Consider the following 23,048-nt stretch of genomic DNA (forward strand, 5'->3'; position numbering starts at 1 on the left):
TGTGGGTTGAAAAATTTGTCGTAGCTGCTCCAGATGAACTGCCACTAGATTTTTGTTTTACTAAGGAAAAGGTGACCCCATGATGAGGAACGTTTCAAACTTCTAGATGTTGGTGGTAAGACTGTGTTGAAGATTCTGAGTACGTTTCCTTCTGGGGTTTTAGTTCATATGAATCGATATTTTAATTCTGAACATCTTTTAGATTTATTACATTCAGAAAGAGAAGCTGCAGGTACGAGATCTTTGAAACAAGTCTTCTTCTTCAAGTGCCATCTCCGCGGCGGAGGTCGGCAATCATCATAGCTATTCGGACTTTTGATACGGCTGATCTGAAAAGTTCATTTGATGTACATCCGTACCACTCTCTCAGGTTGCGCAACCATGACATTCTAAGCCTCCATATGCTTCTCTTTCCTTGGATCTTTCCCTGCATAACCAGTTGGAGCAAGGTGTATTTCTCTCCAGGTGTAATATGTCCGAGATATTCCAATTTTCTTGTTTTAATTATATTTAAAGAATACCCAAACACTCCAAGCTAAGAATTGATACTGATTTGAAAAAAAAGTAGGGGTGCAATTGATGAGAGTGTAAGATCAGATGGGCAAGTGTCTGTTGTAAAATTTTTTGATAACAAACCGTAGTTTTGATTTCAAATAGAGAGGGTTCACAACTTGTCGATAAGTGTACAAAATGGTGCAAAATACAAAAGAGACTCGTTGAACTCAACATTCCTCTGGTAGTTAAGATCTACAATGCCAATATCGGAAGTTATTACAGGACATTTGCGCGATCTAGAAAATTGACAGTCAGAGTTACCATGCATATTTCGTGCGATGACCATGCATTGACCGACACTCGTACCATGCATGACTTCGTAATGTCAGCCGCTTTTTATGTATCAAAAACCGACGAGATATTAAGAACCTAAAGAAAATATTGTTACGTTAAATAATGACTCATCTAAACTGTAAACATCTTTTTCTAACAAGTATTTTTTAGCAGATAATACTCAAACGGGTCCCCTCTTATACCTGCGATTGGAACTATTCGCCCCTTCTCTGGACTTCCAGAGAAGGGGCGAATAAATTCGTTGGCGACCGAAGATCAAAGAAGCTTCGAGATAAACAAAATAAGGTATAAGACCGGTCTTCTTCCATGGTGTTCGAGACAATTCAAGGGTCAACACAGGTCAACATCCTTGGGCTTCGAAGGGATTCCCGAACAACGGCTGTTTGATATATATATATATATATATATAGCGGAACTTTCATTGTGTGAGGCAGTCTGAAAATATAATCGAGTCGATTTTGAAATGTTACGCGCGTATTGTCGGGATAAATAAATTGTAATAAATGTTGTAAATAAATTATATAATTATAGTGTGAAATAAATTAGTATTATATTGTACAAATAAAGACTTTAAATAAACTAAGTGTAAGAACATTTTTATAATAAATAAAGTTAATAAATTAGACTAATAAATTCAGTTCAATATATTATGGATCTCTTCAGTTTTAAAGAAGAGTATGCATATTTCCTGGCCCATGGTCTTTAGAAGAGCTCGGAGGATAGTGATCCAGATTATGAGTGTTCTTTGCTCTCCTCGGAAGCAACCCAGGGCATCCCATCCTCCAGACTTGCTACCTAAAAAGGACACTTTACACTTATCAGAAATACCATTACCAGCCAAGAAGAATAGATGCCGAATGCTAGGATGTTCAGCCAACTCAGCCAAAATCAGGTGTTCCACATGCCAGATGTTCCTCTTCTTCCAAGAAAACAGAAACTGCTTCAAGCTATATCATAAACTATGACCACTGCGTCAACTCAGTCAAAATCAAATGTTCTACATGTCAGGTGTTACTCTACCTCCAAGAAAACCGAAATAGCATTAAGGTTTTGAAAGAACTAACACCAGTACGTTATATCATAATAATGATATAACTAATATGTATTTATTTCCCATGTATTCATAAAAAATCATAGTTATGCTACTCATAAAACACAAATTGTTTTTGAAACTTTTTGATTATCTTAAAACCCAATGTCACCCACAAGAGACATTGGATTTTAAAGACGACCGCGATAAGAAAAATGTGTGTAAAAAATGATGTATTTTTGACTCCTTCTTTAATATCGTTTTCCATGTTGTTGGAAGCCTTTGAGTATCATCTCTTTGGTTTAGACTGTTGGGATTTTTTTCTATTTCTATGGATTCTCTGATTTCAACTTTTCTTTTAATTTCAATGTTAGATAGCATCGTAGGTTGGTTCAGGTTTATTGTCTGTGTCCTGTGTTTGAGACATGTTGTGCAAGGGACGAAGTTTTTTCTCTCCTTTCGATGGCATTTCGATATTCTTCTCGTCTAACATTAATTCTTCGGTTGGTTTGTCCGATGTACGATTCGTCACAGTCCTCATATGGGGTCTGTGACCCAAACAAATCCCAACAGTCTAAACCAAAGAGATGGTGCTCAAAGGCTTCCAACAACATGGAAAACGGTATTAAAGAAAAAGTCAAAAATATATCAGGTCACAAGACCGACGAGTAGAACTCCTCCTACCTACAGACGGACAGAACTAATCACAAGAAGCCTTGCCAAGGACTGTTTGAAAGAAGCACGTCTCGATCAGCTATATAAGTAACCGCATCGACCATGAGAGTAAACCCCAGCGTCAGCGGATACGCTACACACAATTTAGCCGAAAGAATGGACCTCAGACTTTCGGGCGACCGACTCCAACTCCGTAACCGGATAGAGTACCTCGGTGTTGTGTTCACAGAAACACTAAACCGGAGGGCTGATCTGGCTGTAACCCGTAACAGGGTGAGGAGAAGAGTCGGTTTGTTTAATGCCCTCTGTGGTAAATTCGGACTGACACACTCACGTACACTTATACATACATACATACATACATACAAAACATTCATTAGATTCAATGAGAGGCTTTCCTCTCTGAGTAGGAGTTATACAATCTATATACAAGTTAAACTATCCGTGGCCAAAACTTAGAGCCCAAAATATCATTAAAACTATCTGCTCATCCTTCGGCAATGTATTCATCAGATCTCCCAAACGCAAACTCTCCTTCCTACCCACTAAATTGCTGACTCTACCCAGCATCTACTCCCTGATGAATACATTAATATCCTTGAGGAAACTCCACTTTTTTACGGCCATAACAGATAAATAGCTCACTTCGAGCTTTGCTACGGACAGGGAGGGATCGGTTTCTGTGGTTTCCCGATCCCATTGCACAATTCTACCTGTTTATAGTGAGGATAAGTGAGAACTATATATTTTTTACTAATAATTTCTGAAAAGGACCATTTTAGATCAAACCCTTTCGCCTCTGACCACCCTGGACACCACCTCCTCGCAGAACTACATCCACTGACGTGAACCACCAGTGAGACATAACTCAGCGACGCAATGCCGACATCCAAAACTAAACAAACCACGTCCTGAAGAAGTATCACACCTAAAACAGGACAGCAAAATCATCGAAAAGAAAAATACAACCAAGAGAAAAAACAACAAGACAACAATGCATACACGAGAGTCAGTCTACTTCAAACAACAGCAAGAAGCGTCACTACCTGACTTGACAATGGCAAGTGAGACCTAAACGTCGTCAAAACAATGGTTTGTCTCAAAACCAAAATTATTCAACGCCGAGTCGAACCCGGACGAACCTCCGAGAAAGCACATATAACTCCACATATATATATATATATATATATATATATATATATATATATATATATATATATATATATATATATATATATATATATATATATATATATATATATATATATATATATATATATATATATATATATAGTTCACTAGGATAGTGGAGGGTTCTCGGTAAACAGTTAGAGAATAAAAGAAAGGATATAAGCTACTTTATCTTTTTATTGAAAACGTTTCGTGTATTCAATTTATACACATCATCAGTTCATCTACAAAATTATTTAAATAAGCAAACATCCATAGATACAAAGAGTTTGCACATGGTTTACCTTACAAAAGATATGCAGCAATAATATGATGAAAGTGAAGAAAATAGCTTAATTTATGAACCCTATAGATTGAAAAATACAAAACATTTAGTTTGAGTTGGCAAATCAAGTCAAGGGCAAAGATTAGTAAATAAGTTAAATAATAAGTTAACAAAATCAGCAACATTTCTTACAGTGTGTTGATTCGAAAGACCCTGTATATGTATTCGTTGACTAGATTTATACGGCATATACTTCCAGTATTTAGGTAACGTGATTATTTGAAGTGACTGGTTGTTGATAGAGATATTATATAGCTGCTATGTGGCGCCACATACATGCGACCGTAGGCCACTAAAGAAAATTTAGGAGCCACTGCTAGTCAGCTACTGACCGCTCATCATCTAACAGCTTTATCTTGACTTGACGACGAGCAGCTTAAACAGCTTTTTTCGAGCGAATAGCGCGCGTGTTTTTAAATGTAAACGCCGGAAAAATTCGGGCAGTTGTGATGGTTTTCAACCCGTTAGGGATGCTCTTAGTGCTCCTTATTTCCGTTATAGGAGTTACGCACAGTTTACAACATTGTCCGATATGGAAAGAAATCGTCCCTTGTACATGTAAGACAGACAAAAGTGATGCTCTTGTAAAATTAACGTCGATATCGTGTGATAAAATGGAATCTTTTGATCATGTCTTGGAAAAACTTCGAGGACATTTTCAACCTACTGATAGAGTGTCGTTACGGTTGGCGTTTTCTTCTCTTGGTGATTTATATAAACATTCTTTTAAAGAACTTAATATGACTATTGAAAATTTAAAACTAAATCATGATTTTATTGGGTAAGTTTACAATTTTCTTTGTGCTTTTTAATAAATTTTTTTTCGTGTTAAGTAATATCAAATTGATTTAGTATTTTAATAATTTATTTGATTATTTTTCAATGACCTATACAAAACAGATTTATCATTGTTTATTTGAAAATCAATCATCATTAACTCCCATCTATGTTCTGTACTATTTTTGTTCTTATTACTATAATGTTTTATGCATAATAATATTTAACTCAAATAAATGAAAATCTAATCTTAACAGTTACAATTATGCAATTGTAATCTAATAGCAGTTTTTCTGTCCGTTAAACCATAGTTTTTTTATATTTTAAAATCGAATCTATGTTTTTGCGATTTATTTAAATTGCCTTTTGCAACAATATTGAATAACTGCAGATTTCAATATCTAAGTACTCAAACGTAATTTTCTATTGTATTTTTTGCTAATGTACGTCTAATCAGTATCAATTTGAATCTCTTTGTTGCACGATTAAATTGTTGTACCAAACTTAATAGACAATATTCATTCTTAAGTGCATCATCTGCATAGTAAACAGAAGTTTCTTGTTTATTTTCTTAAACACCTTTTGCTATTGCACTTTTTAAGGTATGTAAATTAACTACTAATAAACTCTTGTGTAATTCTCTATTTGATACAATCGTCATTTTGCTATAAGTTGCCCAAGCTGCTCACCGTAGTATTTCATTTTTGGATCCCAAACATATTTCCAAGGATACCTTTGTAGGGTAGATATTATTTGTTTTAATATTTTCATTGACTGTCCATTTGTCTGATTCCATTTATTTTTAGTTATTGTCTTCTTTTTCTAGTTTGTGATAATGCCCAGATCCTTTAAATCTTTCTCTCAGTTTTTCACTTCATCCCTGGTCGATCTTTTCTTTATTTAGATAATATTGAAGTGGTATTAAATAATAAACTTCATTAAACAATATAAATAACCGATAAACTAAACAACATTGTATTGACTAAAATCAACTGCAAATATAAGTTGTGCCTCTTGCCGTTTTGACAAACCTACGGACTTAGATTCAGGAAGACGCAGTATCATATCAGAGTTGTTGACAAAAGAAGGGTCTTCATTACTACTTATGAAATTTCTAGATGCTACCATACCATCAATTTTCTTGTAAAATTTAACGTTATAACCGTCATCTAGGACATTAATAACTTTAGCCACAAAATATCGCTTTACTTTTCTTGTAGCTAATTTTACTAAAACAAAATTATTACTGTTAATTTGATAATTTTCTTCATTTTCGTTGTCTTCCGCTTCTGCTATAATTTTCTCAAAAAACTCTTCTTCTTCATCTGATGACGAATCTTGAAGTGTAAGACTTCGTTCACTGTCATCTTCGCTACTTTCATTTTTCTTTTTGTTTATTATTTTCCTTTTAGAGATTTCTTCTGGTTTTTCTTCATTAAATATTTTCCGCTTTATCTTTATTTCACACTTTTTAAACTGCTATTGGGTGTTTGCCGATTAATATTGTTCTATTTCTGCTTTAACAGGTATATCTTAAAATTGCAATTCCTACCTTTCTCCTCTTCCTTTTAGTTTCTTTTCTTAGAAGGTGCTGCCTTCGGAAAAGGCCTAATTTCGTGTGGAGAAACTATAGTTTGGTTGTCGCGACTTGTAGATGGTGTAGATATTATTTTCTGGCGGTTATTGTCATCGTTATTAGCATCTTTATTACTTGCAATACTATTAGAAGGTTCTGGCTCGAACTGTTCAGTTCGGTCAGTGACGTAAGCCGATAAAAATTCATCTTTACTAAAAACAGTCTCATTAAATTGCCAAATTCCTGTCACAAAAAGCCTTTCAGAATATTGTTAATCGAAAAAGCCTTCAAATATGCCGTTCCAATTATTTCGGAAATGTTATAAATGCTTATAGGTTTTCCTGGATTATTTGTTAACCACTGATTTAAAGCTTGGTTAAAAAACGTTTTAAATGGACCAAAAACAGTTCTGTCAAGTGGCTGTAGCTTGTGAGATGTATGGGGCGGTATAGTTAATAATACCACTCCATTATCTTTTGCTAAATTTATTGCATTAATCGAGATATGTGATTCATGGTTATCACATATAAGCAGCACTTTGTCATTTATGGATGGCTTAATGTGAGCTATAAAGTGTTTCAAATATAATACAAATAAATTTTCGTTTATCTATCCTGAAGGATTTGCAACCCCTATTGCTCCAGAAGAGCACCCTTTAGCATGTGTTCCTTAAAATGTACTCGAGGGAATATAAGTATAGGGGGCACCTGGTTACCAACTGCATTTATAGCTACCACCATAGTTATGTTGACTCCTCGTTCTCTAGAAGACACGCTTCCTATTTGTTTTTCATCTTTTTGTGCTAATATTTTTGGAAGAACATGAAAGGTAGTATTACCAGTTTCATTAACATTATATATTTTGTTTCCCTTAAAATGTTAGCTATCGTAACAACTTTTCAAGTTAACAAAGAAGTTTGAAACAGTGTTTTTGTTGAAAGCAGTAGCTCTTGCAATACTTGTAGCTTCTGGTTGTCGTAAAGCTACAGTTGGATGTCTAAGTAAAAATCCTCGTATCCACTCCCTCCCAGCTTGTTTTTCTTCTAACCAAGGATTTGGAATTTTCTTATTATTTTCGTATGCTAATTTTTGAAGTTCTTTCTTTGGTAGGCCATAATGTAACTTGGCCGCCGTTTTTAGATAATCTACCGAAATATGTTCTTTATCTCGTCTGTGAAAAGTCGCTTGTGTACAATTTTTTTTTATAATTAAAAATTTTCTCTTGTGAAGTTTGATGAATCTTTAAATGCCTAAGCAAAGTGGTTTTTGAAATATTATTTTCTTTCGCTGCTTCATATATGGAAATATGCCGTACAAGAACATCCTATACAGCGGCTTTAAGCTTTTCTAGATTAACTGCAGGACGTTTGATTCCCATCTTGCTTCGAGGCATATTCTAAAAACAAAGAAATATTTTATTTTTAGAGCAGTAATTTGTCTAACAATGAGAGCATGTACCTTGGACTGATTTTTTATTGGACCAAGGTACATTAAAAGCAGATACCACTTTCCAAGTTCATATAGTGTGTTAGGTTATGTTTAAAAATTCGGTCAATACTGCATTTAAAAGAAGAATATACAACAAACTTACCTACACAGGAACTGTTACCCAATATTAACAGAAAATCCAAAACACTTAAAAATTTCAAATCAAAATTTTTATTTTAACACCGAATGAAAAAATATCAAGACCTACAGTAAAACAGAGTGATCTTATTCCTACAACAGGATGTGGCGACCTCTCTTGGACCACTACGAAACTAAAATAATGCGAGATCACACAGATTTATACAAATACGCAAAATGTCATTGGCCCAAGGTACAACACTTTCCCCTATCTATGTTTCTTCAAAATTGTAACTTTTTCCTATTGCACGTTTTAGTATTAGATAGATTCAAAAAAATAGATCAAACGCAAAGAAACCAAACACCAACAGACATCACAAAAAATCCCCTAAACGCTGGTATGAAAGTTGGACATCGGTATCCCAACTTCCAACAGACAAGACGGTAGTAATGTGCACCAGCGATGCAATCTACAAACTACCGCGTTTAAGTTGCGAAAGTTGCTATATTGGGCAGACAAGCCAATGGCTAAAACAACGTATTACTCAGCACAAAGTGACTGGAGTTGGACATCAGAATTAAAACTTACACTAAATTGAAAAAAATAAGACATTGTCTTAAAATGAGAAAAAAAAAAAGAAGAAAAATGCTAATAAAAATGATATCAAATGGCGACAAGAGCTACAAAAGAATAGAAAACAACAGTTCAATCTTTATCCCATTGTCTTTGGGACCCAATGTCTTGAAACGTCAATTCAAGGCCATTCTCAAAAAGCATGAATACCAATGTGCAATTTTATAACAAAACACCGGTTGTAAAATCTTCCTGATACGTGTATATTTTATTTGCTCAACTATGATGTTTTTTTGCCTACAAAATTCTATTGGTTTCTAAAAGTTTTCTTTTGTTATATATACAATGTACAAAGTTCATTGTTGTTGTTTGTTAGTTATACCTACAATATCGTTGTTGATTAGAGTATTTTATTGACTTTTAAATATTCTAAAATGAAATACTTTATTACCCACTTCCATTAGATATACTTTTTTCCTATTTAGAATTAGATAAAACAAAAATAACTTCACTGGCAGTAAGGTTTAATTAATATAGTGCTTTGATTTTCATATAATTGGTAGTTGGTATTTTGTTTAGTGACTTTAGTAAAAATTTGCACTTTATTTAATTTACCGTCATTTTGTCTACCCCTTCGGTTTTTTTAAATTTTATACACTCACCGGCAAAAAAAAACGGAGAACTTGCATTTTTAAAATAAAAACTTAAAATTTGAATTCTTTTTACATTTTTTTTATTATATTAACGTAAACACAAATGAAACAAACTGTTTTAAGTAATTTCTAATAAAACTTAAGTGCCTGTCCGAAGAAAAATCCATAAAAAATCAGAAATAAAGAATACACTATTCTTATCACTTTTAAAAGTGCAAGGGTAGGTGTTGGTATTCTATTCTTATTCTTTTGTTTTTGTTGACGTGAGTAAACTGTCAAGTATTATATATTATTATTATATAATATATTATATATATTATTATTATTATATACTGTATTTTTACTTTACATGTTTTTTGGCAACCGGAGCTTACACTAGACGACCTGGAACCGGTCCCCAACGAAAAACTAGTGTCCATGATGATCGCTACATCCTCTTACAAAGTTTACGACGTCGTCGTGCCACGGCTGTACAAATCCGAAATCAACTCCAGTACGTCCAGAATACTAATTTAAGTGAACGAACAATTTGCAGAAGCAAATTTATGCAGTCGCAGACCTGCCACAGGCCTACAACTTCTCAAGCGCCATCAAATTGCGCGGCTTCAGTTTGCCAGAAACCATGTTCATTTTACTGTAAATAATTTAAGGCACGTTTTATTTACCGATGAGTCCAAATTTACCTTACGGTCTCCAGATGGTCGTGAGATAATATGGTGAAGACCACATGAGCGTTTTGCAAAATGTAGCTTCAGTCCTAGGGTAGGCTATCAAGGGGACTCAATTATGGTGTGGTCTGGAATTTCTAGAGGTTTGTACATCGTTCCGAGATACTCCATAACAGCTGAATGAAATTCTTCAATATTTTGTTGTGCCTTATACTGGTTTTGTTGAAAATGACTTTGTTCTGATGCATGATAATGCCAAGCCTCACAGTGCAAGAATCACTCAACAATTTTTAAATGAAGTAAACATTCCTGCAATGGATTGGTCAGCATTAAATCTAGACGCAAACCCAATCGAACATGTTTGGAACATGCTGGGGCGAAGGATATGAAGTCGTGTCCTTGCCCCTTTAGCCTTAAATCAGTTACAAAAAGCTCTTAGAGGAATGGGAACTTATTCCTCAACAGGACATTTTTCATTTGATTTTAGGCATGCGAAGGAGAATTCAGGCAATAATTCGAGCACGTGGAGGAAACATTCATTATTAAAATCAGTTTGTCCGGACACATGATTTAAGTTTTTATTAATTGAGCGCCTTTGTGTTACAATATATACTTACGTTTTTCCTTAATTTTTAAATTGTTTTTATTAGAAATTACTTAAAACAGTTTGTTTCGTTTGTGTTAACGTTATCATAATAATAAAAGTTTAAAGAGAATTAAAATTTTAAGTTTTTATTTTAAATATGCTTTAAATTATATTTTAAATAAAGGCTCCGTTTTTCTTGTCGGTAAGTATAATATGATCTCTTCGTAAACTATTCTAAATAATATCAAATAATACACCATCTTCATCATCATCTTTCATATTTTACTCTTTCAATCTGTTACATTCTTTTATAAGTTTCTAATTTAGTTTGTATCAATATAAATACATATTTATAATAATCGGTGAGTGGCTTTTGCTGAAAAAGGTAGATTTCATACTCAAAAGCTGAAACTTGTTTTAATCTATAGATTATAATACCAATATACTAAGTTTAAAAGTTTACCAAACATCCTATGTTTGGTACCGCTTTGGACCCGTTTCACGGATCCTATTAATTTTTAACAATTTTTAAACAAATTATAACAAATTGATTTTTTCTCTTCGAAACCACTTTTTTTTATAAAATTTATGTAGAAGTTGTGTAGTTTTGAAACACGTACTTGTGTTATTGAAAAGAAGCATTTTTAAACGTATATATATATATTTAGGGATTCTACAGTATTCACTGCCTTCCCCCGCTCAACCGTTTCCATCTCTCTCTGTTGTTCCATTCTCCATCGTTTAGTCCTCTCTTACTCATGGCGTCGTCTACTTCGTTCCTCCAGGATTTTCGGGGTCGTCCTCTTTTCCTCCTTCCTATGGGGCTCCATTCGGTTATTCTCTTTATCCATCTGCTGTCGCTAGTTCTTCTTACATGTCCATACCACTTTAGTCTTTTTTGTTCTATATATGTTAGTATGTCTGTTTCTATTGATGTTCTTTGCTTTATTTCGTCATTACTTCTCCTATCCATTCTTGTTACTCTGCAGCATCTTCGCAGGCATTCCATCTCTGTTGCTACTATCTTACTGCTGTTTTTCTTGTTTATGATCCAATTTTCAGCCCCATATGTCATAATACTTCGCACTAATGTTTTATAAATCTGCGTTTTTGTCTTCATATTTAGGTGTCTATCCCACCATACTGAGTTAAGTTGTCGGATTGCTGTTCTTGTTTGTCCTAATCTTTGTGTAATTTCTTCCTCTGTTGTTGCCTTTTTCGTGATTATAAACCCCAGGTATTTGAATTTATCCTTTCCTTTGACTGTTACGTTGTCATCAATCTGTAGATCTTCTATGTCTTCTTCACTTGTAGATAGGTACTCTGTTTTCGCGAGGTTAATATCTAGGCCAGCCTTGGTATATTCTTCTTGTAGTTTCTTCATCATGTAGCTGAGGTCGTCTTGGTCTTGTGCAATCACTACTTGATCGTCTGCAAAACTTAATGTATATAGGTATTCGTTCCGTACCGGTACTCCCATGCCTTCGCATTTTCTTTTCCATGTAGTCAAGGCTTTCTCTAAGTATATCTTGAATAGGGTTGGAGATGTGGAACAACCCTGCAGGAGCCCTTTTGTTGTGGTGAAGTCTCCTATGATTCTTGTTCCCATTTTAATGGACACTTTATTTTCTTTATACAGAGCTTTTGTAGCTTCTATAAGTTCCGTCTGTATTTCTAATTTGTACATTGCCTCCCATAGTTCTGACCTTGTTACAGAGTCATACGCCTTTCTCAGGTCCACAAATGCGAAGTGTATATCTCTATTTTTTGCTTTTTTCTTTTCCAACAGTTGTTCCAGTGTGTATATGTGGTCTATGCATGATCTTCCTGCCGTGAAGCCTGCCTGATCGTCTCCGATTTTGCCTTTTATCGCTTGCTCTATATTTTCTCGCAGTATCTTCTCATATAATCTTCCTATTGATGATATTACGCTTATTCCTCTGTAGTTTTCGCATCGTTTTCTATCTCCTGTCTTAAATATAGATGTCATATATGCCGCCGTCCATTCCTTTGGGAGCTGTTCTCCATTTATGGCTTTCTGAAATATCCATTGTATCATCCGGTGTAATTTTTTTGATCCGTATTTTATAAGCTCAGGTGAGATGCCTCCAGGTTCCGGTGCTTTCTTATTTTTGATTGCTTTTATGGCAGTTCTCATTTCCCTATCTGTTATTTCTATTTCTTGTTGTGAGAATCTGCTTCGTCTTCACCTGTTTTCTTTTCCAATGAATTGTGGTCTTTGTTCTGTTAATAGTTCCTTGTAGTAGTCCTTCCATTCTTTGTCCTGTATATTTCCCAATTTAATTTTTTCTTTTGAGTTTTGTTTCAATCCTCTCAGTACTTTCCATGACTCCGAAGTTCTTGTACCTCCTATATATGTTTCAATATTTAAGCAGATTCTTTCCCATTCTTCATTCTTTTGCTGTGTTATTTGTTTTTTCACTTCTCTATCTTTTTCTCTATATTCTTTTTAAACGTTTTATTTTAATTCTTTTTATGTAGACATGACTCTGTCTGTTTTCAATGTGCCACCAGTAAGTTGTCGTTCCATCGTTTTCGTGGTCTTCGTACTGATCGTCTTCCTATTGGGGAACCGTTTCTTGCCGTCTTTACTACTCTATTTCTTGTCTTTCGGCTTATATGATCGTTCCATTCTACTCCTCTATTTCTTGTCCAGTTATCCACCTTACATCTACGTCATATATCTGTACTTCTAGCTCTGTCCCATAGTGTCTTACCATCAATTTTGTAAAGTGTTTTCATTTCTACTATTTGTAACATCCTTTTTGTCCTTTCTGTGCCAGGTCGTGTTTCTGCCGCATATGTCATTATTGGTGTGATGACTGTTTTGTAAATTCTGTCTTTCATTTCTTTCCCGATATTTTTATTTCTCCACATTGTTTCATTCAGGCAGAATGTGGCTCTGACTGCTCTACTCACTTGATCTTCCACTTCAGTTTCGAGCTTTCCGTAGCTAGATAATGTGACGCCTGGTTTAAACTCCATCACTTGTTCTATTATCTGACCTTCCAGCTCCAATTTACATGATAGTAAATTTGATGTTATAACCATGCATTTTGTCTTTGTTGGGGAAATTAACATGTTAAATTTTCTGGCGGTTATATTAAATTGGTGCAGCGTACGTTGTAAATCATCTTCACTTTGAGAGAGTAGTATTGCGTCGTCTGCATAACAGATTATTTTTGTTTGTTGTTTTTCTCCCATTTGCTATCCTTTTTTAGTCCTTTATTTGAATTATAAGGCAAAATATAACTATTTCCTCATTTTTCACAAAAAACAGATACAACTTTCTATTTCGACGATATTTCGGGACGTTCAAAAGGGAAAATTAAAGCTGAATGTTACTACTATTGATTGCATATAGTCGCTTTATGGAGGCTAGTCTCGGATTTTCAAGGGAGACCATAGAAAACGGGTAAAAATGCGCTCCGGTCTAGTACTGCTGGCTGATTTTAATTCCCTCAGCAGGCTTTCACTTAAAATAAAACGTTTAAAATTGCTTCTTTTTACAAATTTCACTAAATGCCTACTTCGGGAAAGCATTTCCCGTGACGCAAGACGTGAGATCGTTTGTAATGTGAAACTTTAAATTCAGTGTTTTTTTAGACATATTTCAAATGGCTCATTTTTGTTGCCAAGATCGAAATTTCATGTTATAGGTTTTAAAGATAAGACTATTAACATGCAAATTCCATAGTGAATAGTCAATGGAAGTGATAAATTTTATTGATCTCATGAATGAGAATTGTAAAAATACCAACAATAGCGCAACGTTTATATACAGGGTGGCGCACCGAAAACGAAACAGATGCATTTACTGGCAGATGATTCCTTTAAAAAAAAACGCTTGGACCCGTCGATTTTGTTATCGAGGGGGAAACAAAATTGGCATAAAATCACATTAACATTTGCAGCCCCCTAAGCGGGGGTGGCACCATCCCTGAAATCTTAAATGGAAAGGGGGTCGAATGATCCATCATTTAAAAGGTCTTTCAACTCCCTTTACAGTGATGTAAAATTCATGTACTTCAATTCAGTAGTTTTGGAGATTTATTGATTTAAAGTTTAAATACATCATCGTAAGAGGAGATTAATACATAGCAGCAAAGTTGTTAAAAAATAAAGAATGAACTGACCTGTCAGCCGAGTAAATGTTGAAAATGACCATCATTACTTTCCATGCAATAATAAAGATTTTGCTGAAAACGTTGCCGGACATTTTGCAATATTTGAGGAGTAATTTGATGGCACTCATTCACAATTCTTTGTCGTAAATCTTCTAAGGATGTTGGCTGAGTAGCATAGATTTTGCTTTTTAAGTAACCCCACAAAAAGAAATCCAAAGGTGATAAATCTGGCGATCTTGGGGGCCATTCAACGGCACCTCTTCTACCAATCCATTGACCTGGAAAGGTCTGATCTAAATAATGCCGAACTCTTAATGCGTAATGTGGTGGGGCACCATCCTGTTGGAACATCAACATATTCTCAACGTATCGACCATCATTCTGATTTTCAATTATATCTGTTAGCGCAGGATCTATGGCATTTTGCAGTAATTCCAAATACATTTCACCAGTCAAATTTCCAGGTAAGAAAAAAGGACCAACCAAATGATCGCCAAAAATGCCAGCCCAAACATTTAATTTTTGTAGCTGCTGTGTGTGTACCTCATGGTAAATTCTGGGATTAGAGTCCGACCAATATCGACAATTATGACGATTTACTTCGCCATTTAAAAAAAAAGGAACATTCGTCGGAAAAGCAAATGTTAAATAAAAATTGTTCATCGTTTGTAATTCGTTCACTCATAACTTCACAAAATTCTAATCGCTTATCAAAATCGTCTTCATTAAGTTCTTGTACAAGGTGAATTTTATACGGATGAAAATTATGGGCCTTTAGAATCCGTTGGATAGTACGTCGACTAACACCACACGAAGTTTGCAATTTGCGGGTACTTAATGTAGGATCTACAATAACTTGCCCTAAAACCTCCACTTCTGTTGCTTCGTTCTTTATAGGATTTTCAATATTACGTTTTTTATTGGCGACTGATCCAGTTTCCCGAAATTTAGCTACAAGTTCTAGAACATATTTTCGGTGCACATTATTGTTCTCATGTCGCTCATTAAAAATTTGTGCTGTTCTATTAGCGCACTGATTATTTCTGAAAAATATTTCAATAATTTCAACCCTTTCTGCCGTGGAATATACCATGGTTAATTTATGTATAAAGCAATACAGGATATTTTAACAACAAAGATGGGTCAAATCAATCGCAAACTAATGTACTATTTCCTATTTAAAATAAGTACGTGGCATTCTCTGCTTATCTTTCTTCAAGAAACAACTTTTTTTGTCACAAAGGACACTTCAATTGCTATTTTTATTATTAATAAACCATGGGCGTAGTAAATAAAAGCATTTACTTATCAAGAAAATGCTTTTACTCAAATTTCTTCTGAGAGTACTGAAGTACAAACTAATTTGATGTACCTATTAAAGTCTACTTTAAACTTTAAATCAATAAATCTCCAAAACTACTGAATTGAATACATGAATTTTACATCATTATAAAGGGAGTTGAAAGACATTTCAAATAATAGATCATTCGACCCCCCTTTTCATTTAAGATTTTAGGGATGATGCCACCCCCGCTTAAGGGGCTGCAAATGTTAAAGTGATTTTATGCCAATTTTGTGTCCCCCTCGAAAACAAAATCGACGGGTCCGAGCGTTTTTTCAAAAAAGGAATCATCTTCCAGTAAATGCCTCTGTTTCGTTTTCGGTGCGCCACACTGTATTTACTTTGATAAAATGAAAGGCAGATATCGAGCACAGTTTTATTAATTAAATCTTGCCAAGTACTTTCGCTTCCTGGAGCATCTTCAGGGACATTTCGTCAATTTTGGGCTATCCAGCAATCGCAGAATATCATAAACATAAAACTACATAACACTACACTAAACAAGGACAAACAGTTTAAAATTATTTAAAAAATAGTCGAAGCTACATTCTGGTCGGCAACAGGACAGAGAATGACTTGATTGATAAACAGAGTAAAAAAGAGAGCTAATCTCTTGGGCGCGTTGTCCGGAAACCAAAACCCTCTTACATACCTACAAAACATTTATCAGACCTATCATCGAATACAAGGCGCGTGCCTATGCATCACTTAACAAACGACAGTCCAGATAAGTCTTGGCTACTGAGAGAAAGAAACTGCTGAAATGTATGTTTACTTCCACATCCACTTTCCAACATGCATGTTATTGAGTTCTCTCAACAAGAGATGCGTATTATGCACTATAAATAGCCTTAACAACTGAGCTAAACTGACCCTCAAAACTCATCGCCATCGCCTAGGAAAATACAAAATTACAAAACTCCTTGCCATCGCATACTAACCAAGAATCCCATAAAAAAAGTCCCATTCCCTCCAGCCAAACTTCTACACTTGACTGTAACGAACTTCCTGTTGAGTATCACGACGTCCTTAAGCAACTAAATATCGCAGGTAAAATAAGCTACAAGCCAAAAATGCTAATGCAAGAGCCGTTTCCATCGTGTAGCTGGTAATGGCGGAGGTGATTCCTCATCTTCTTCTTTTGGCGATAGGACACTCTCTGATCAAAAGATATTAAATTTTACCGTCGATTTGACACAAATTTAATTTAAAATTAGCTGACATTCGCGGGTCGCTTCAGCGTTTTTTCTGACAGAACGGTTCATTTTACAAAAAAAGTGCTAATAAACAATTTTGTTCAAAATTATTAGCAAAATAAAGCATCTTTGGAATTTAGGAGTCTCTATTCAAATTACATGAGATTTAAAATTTAAAAAAGAATAAAGGAAATTGCTTTATAGAGAAAATACATTTTTTACGTATAACGATTTTAAACGTTGAAATTAAATTTTCGTTAACCTAATTTTTTTAGTACTTTTCACGTGCAATATTGATTGTTTTTATTATTATTATGTTATAGATATCTTAAAGACATAAAGAAATATACTTCTTACAATTATTGTATAAAGGTGTTTATTATTGTTTAATTTTCATTTTATTTTGCACTATAAATGGATTGAAATTCTAGAGATATCATTTGTCACTGATAAAATAATTGCACTGATTAGATGATTTATCCTTTTTTGTTCGCTTATAATGGATGATTCAAATATACTTTAGAGTTATACCAAACAACTATGAGTAAGTAACAAATATAGTCTTTTATTATAGAAGATTATTGTAAGAGGGAAATTTAAAATTGCATTATTTTGACCATGTAAGAAAGATAATCAGGTCTTTGGGTTGTTATTGCCAATAGCAGAAAATATTACAACATTCGGTTATTGTTTTATGTATAAAAAATAATTGATGGTGCGCACATGGATCCCTTTACCTCTCATTAATTTTGTGAGAATGAAGATGCTCAATGTGTACAAAAATACATAAGTGGTTTTATTATTATTTAAACAACTATATTGTATGTTATTTTTACATGACAGTATTAAATCAGAAAATATTAAATGTTGGCACTTACAAAACTATTTAATTGCTGTCATCTGTGTCATAAACGTTGTTACCAAAGTGATTATCATCATTTTCATTGCCTACAAAAGTACCGGTAGCTAAAAGCTTTTCAGTCATTGTTTCGTGGGGTAGGCTTAGGTAAAATTCATGGTATATCGGTGGGACGAATTGCAATAGTTCCATGAGATCTTCATACTTTTTGTATTTAAGCTTGGGCTTTTTAATTACCGGTTGAAATATGGGAAGCTGATAACGAATCGTTGTTTCTTAATTGAAAATTTTTCGTAAGGCATAATACCCTCTGCTGATGTCTTATAAAAAAGAGTGTCTGGGTTTGCCTTTTCATAATGCAGTATCTGCATTCCTCGTATCCCTGGCACATTTTTCAGGAAGTACTGATTTAGTAATTAAAGATCAATAAAGTCTGCATCCATTAACGTAGTCACATTAAATTTTCTACTTGCTGAGGCAGTCAGATTTATCTAGCCTTCTGGTACATAGATATCACGTTGGTTCTTCTTCTTTTTAATTTCTCTTTAATATATCTGCCTGTCCTTCGTGCCACATGTACATGTGGGCGGTTTCACTTGTTAGGTTGTTAATATTCAAATTTTACGTCCAGAGTTGGCGCAAATAATAGGCAAATAATAATGAATTTGTCAAAAGCATATCGCAACTTGACTGTAATTTTTTAATAATTTGCACTTTCTTTTAGCTTTTTTAGTTGCCTCTGCCTTCCTTAAATGAAGTTATTTTTCAACTTCAGCTGTTTGCTTCTCACCAGGCGTGTCGTGGCTAATTTTCATTTGTAACTTGTCACAAGTGACATAGGTGTCGGTGTGAGGTCTGTGGAAGCTTAGATTGAATTTTGGTTTGAATATAAATCTGTAAAAGCTTTCTTTTTCAGGTTCCACTTTTTTTTTTCTCTACAAAATTTTTCGTTCAGGTTATACATAATTGGCACATTCAAACCTGGGTTTAGGTATCTTTGGTTTGGAGATTTTTGGAGTTTCTACTGCAATGGCTTGAGTAAGTCGGAAAGTTTCTTATATGCTCCATAATTATCTCCACTTTGTTTGGCGGTTCCTTCTTTCCTCGTTTGTCACGTTGTGATACGCCAGATGGATTTAACTTTTTTTAATAATAACATTCTTTATCCTTTTGTTAGAAATGTCAAGAGTTTAAAAAAAAACCTTGCACACTCTATGGCCAGCCAGGTTATATTTACATGATATGTCTTTACGTCTGACGGCTGTCGCTTTCTTCCTCATGACAGGCTGCAATTCTAAGGCACCATTTAAAAATTATGTCTGAAGCTCCCAGTTACCTAGCTCCCAATATTCATTAAATATTGATTCCCTCTGTTTATAAGGAATCTTTTGGTTGCATTGAATCCTATACCGGTGATTATATTCACGTAACTTTTTGACTCGTGTTGCCTCATATTACTATCCAGATAAGCATGCCCTGTGTTTCCTAATTTCTTTTTCTTATAACATTTTCATGTTTCCTCTCTTCTTAGCCTTTTTTTCCTTGTTGAGGTTCAAGAGGAAAAGTATTGGGCGATCCAGGTCTCCCTTCTTCTTTCGTACTAGCTGAAAAATATTCGCCGTTAACCAACAAAACAAAAATTAAATCGTATCATACATGTAAATGTTATATTTTTATAATATAAATTTAATAAGACAACGTTGTCAAAGACAAGTTTGTCATTCCTCCACAGATTTATTAAATAATAATTTTTAGCTTACCCAAAGAAGAATTACGAGATTGTTCATCATCCTCAGGATTATAATCTCTGTCTATTTCAGAATCATGGCCATTTCCAAATAATGCTCTCTCACTGCTACCACTTAGAAAATTGATATTGTCATAATTTGCATCGTCATGATTCTGTTCATTACTTTCCTCGTGAATAGGATCTATAAAATGAATAATTTTGTAAAAAAATGTACAGTTGTTATATTTATTATTACTGCTATATTAATTCTTCCATATTAATAAAATACTAAAGCTAAAGTATCTAGTAATTACACCTTACCTGCATATTGTACGTTAGATTGAGCTTCTTCTTCACTTTTTTCCATTTAGTATTAGTTTTAGAAATTATTTTATTATTGTAACACACTTATATATTTACTTTGAAAAACACCAGCAGTAAAATAACCTATATTGTAACCATTTACAAAAAAAAATATAATCAAAATTGTTGCTTAATAAGTTTGAACTTATCAATACTCAGTGGTTAAGGGGAACCACGCTAGATGTCAGCACCTATCAAAACAATCACTTGGATCTATTCACCACCAAATAGATTAGTATTTTCACAACTCATTCATGCACCTAACTCATTTTTTTCAAAAATGTTCCTTAGACCCTTTGTCCTCTAAGGTCCTCTTATGAATATGTAAAAATTAAAATGAAGTATTTTTTCAGTTTTATTAAATTATACTTAAAGCCATTAATTTAAGTAGACCATGGGGGATCTGGAAAATCGACTAAATTTTGATGTGAGAGGTGGCATTCGGATTTTTGCAGAAATAGTTTGGTGATAACTTCAATAATAATTGACTTTCCTCTGAAATAGGCCGGGAACATTAATAAAAAAATTTTAATTTAAAAAAAATACTAAAAACATCGATTTTTTTCTATCTTATAACCTTTCCTTGCCTATAACTTAAAACAATTCATTTAATTATTAATGTTATAAAGTATATTAAGAATAAAGTAATTTTATTATTTATATTTTAAACAAATTAGATTATATTAAAATAATTTATCTGTCAAATTCATGCGAAAAATTAAACTAATAATAAATTATAAATAAATATTATTTGATAGTAAATTTAATTATTATATAAACTAAATAATATGTTTAAAAATAGTAATTGTATTTATATGAAATTATTTTAAAACGAGAAGTGTCATACAAATTTAAAGAGATGATTGAATATTGTTATTAGTTGGATGAAATTTTTATCTGTGACGTCTTTCTGTGGCGCTAGTTCCGTAACGCTCGCCTCAGCATTTCACTATAGAGAAAAAAGTAATGCAAGGTCGGAATAGAAGCATCGCTTCAAAAATAGAAACATTTTAGACCTCATCACGATATATCCACAAACCAATATCGAATATATTTATTGCAATTATCATAGAATAATTTTAGACATTTCTGCTCACAGTAAGTGTGAATCCAAATGCCAGTTCTGAATATATTTTCTATGTTGTGATTGTAATATTTGTTTAACGTTCATTGCCTAATTTCAAAATGTTAGCTTTCTATAAGTCCATCAATTTGGTACATTAATTTATTTTGAGTTTAATGACGCTTAAAATTTGATAAAAAGTTTAAAGTTTAATTTTGTATTTAACATGTTTTTAAACACAAAAAAGTGAATCTCTTTATGCATCTCCAATTTAAAAGCAATAATTTTGTAATTAAACACCGATTAAAAGGCCGGTCGGCGCCAAGCAAGAACTTGGGTGTCATAAAGTGTAATCCTGCATAGATAATAATATCAAATTTGTATTGATTTTTTTATTTTATTTATGCATATTAATATCGTGGAAAAATAGTAAAATATAAATGTACAAAATATATCATTCATTATGATTCAAACTGGTCTACCATCAAATATTGCATTTTTTCTTGATATTAAATAATTTTCAGAAGGCTGTTCAACAATTTGTATGTTAAAAAAATACAAAACGTTAATTTTTGTTATTAATTAAATACGAAAGCTCAAAAAATTGTAGAACGGCAGTTTGTATATAGTGTGTCCGTAAAGTATGGAATCAATTCGATATTTCCTAAATGAAAAGCCTTTTTAAAAAAATCTAAAACACATTTTTAAATTTAATGTTCTACATTTTATAATAAAATTTCATTATACAAGGTGATACATATTACAGTTATGACGTCATCGGCTCTTTTTTTAAATGTAACACCCTGTATTTTAGGACATTTTTAGATCGATAAAATGAGCTGATTTCAAAATATACTTTTAGTTTTTGGTAAACTGTAATTATTTTTAGTAACGTTCAATAACAATTAAGTAGTACAATAATTGTATTAATTCGTGAATGTTCTGTATTATTGCTTAGAATTAATTTTAAGTAGAAATTAATTTGAGTGTAAAGCAAAGAATTGAAATACCCATGATGATTGGGTATGGAGACAAGTCGCGAACGCAGATGGAAGTGTGTAATTATTTATTTAATGATAAATATCCAGAAATACCCATAACGCAGTCAACAGTAAGTGAGATTGAAAAGAAATTTCGAGAAACTGGTAAGGTTGAAAATGCACGCAAATCAGGTCCCTCTGTAAATTATGTTACAACATAAGATGTTCTACTTGCTTTTGAAGAAGATGCGCACACTTCTGTTCGTAAGGTTAGTAGTGATCTCGATGTTTGCAAAACAACGGTACACAAAAAACGTAAAAGTAAGTAAAGTAAGTAAAATGCACAGTTGTACAGCAATTAAACAAGGATGATCCAGATAAAAGAATAGAATTTTGCAAAATAATGATGGATAACAGTCACCGAAACCCTCTCTTGGTTAAAAATATTATTTTTTCTGATGAGGCTACATTCAAATTAAATGGCGAGGACAACCGTCAGAATTGTAGATACTGGGCAAAAGAAAACTCCAACTGGATGCGGAAACACCATACACAATACTCGCAAAAGGTAAACGTATGGGCTGGCATTGTAAGAAATAAAATCATTGGACCCTACTATTTCGAAGGTAATTTAAAAGTGCCAGCATACCTTCAGTTTTTAAGTGGGTTCTCGTACCTATATATATATATATATATATATATATATATATATATATATATATATATATACATATATAATATTATAAATCAATAAAAATTAATTTTCTAAGCGCATATCTTTTAAATTTTATCCGTTAGACCCCCAGTATTATACTTTTTTTGAATATATTTTTCGATACTTGGATACACGTAGTAAAAACCACAAATATCAAACAAAATAAAAGTGCAATAAGTCAAAC

At 33.3% G+C, this 23,048-nt stretch overlaps 1 protein-coding gene across 1 annotated transcript in view; it reads left to right on the plus strand.

The window, feature by feature from the left end:
* Positions 1-4,373: 4,373 nt before the first annotated feature.
* LOC140441941 (uncharacterized) overlaps positions 4,374-23,048 on the plus strand; it is a 91,173-nt gene continuing 72,498 nt past the window's right edge. Inside the window, exon 1 of the mRNA XM_072532951.1 lies at positions 4,374-4,851. Coding sequence (XP_072389052.1) covers positions 4,520-4,851 — 332 coding nt within the window. The 5' untranslated portion in view covers positions 4,374-4,519. The remainder of the gene's footprint in view (positions 4,852-23,048) is intronic.

The sequence above is a fragment of the Diabrotica undecimpunctata genome, chromosome 5 (genome assembly GCF_040954645.1).
Source record: "Diabrotica undecimpunctata isolate CICGRU chromosome 5, icDiaUnde3, whole genome shotgun sequence".
Lineage (NCBI taxonomy): Eukaryota > Metazoa > Arthropoda > Insecta > Coleoptera > Chrysomelidae > Diabrotica > Diabrotica undecimpunctata.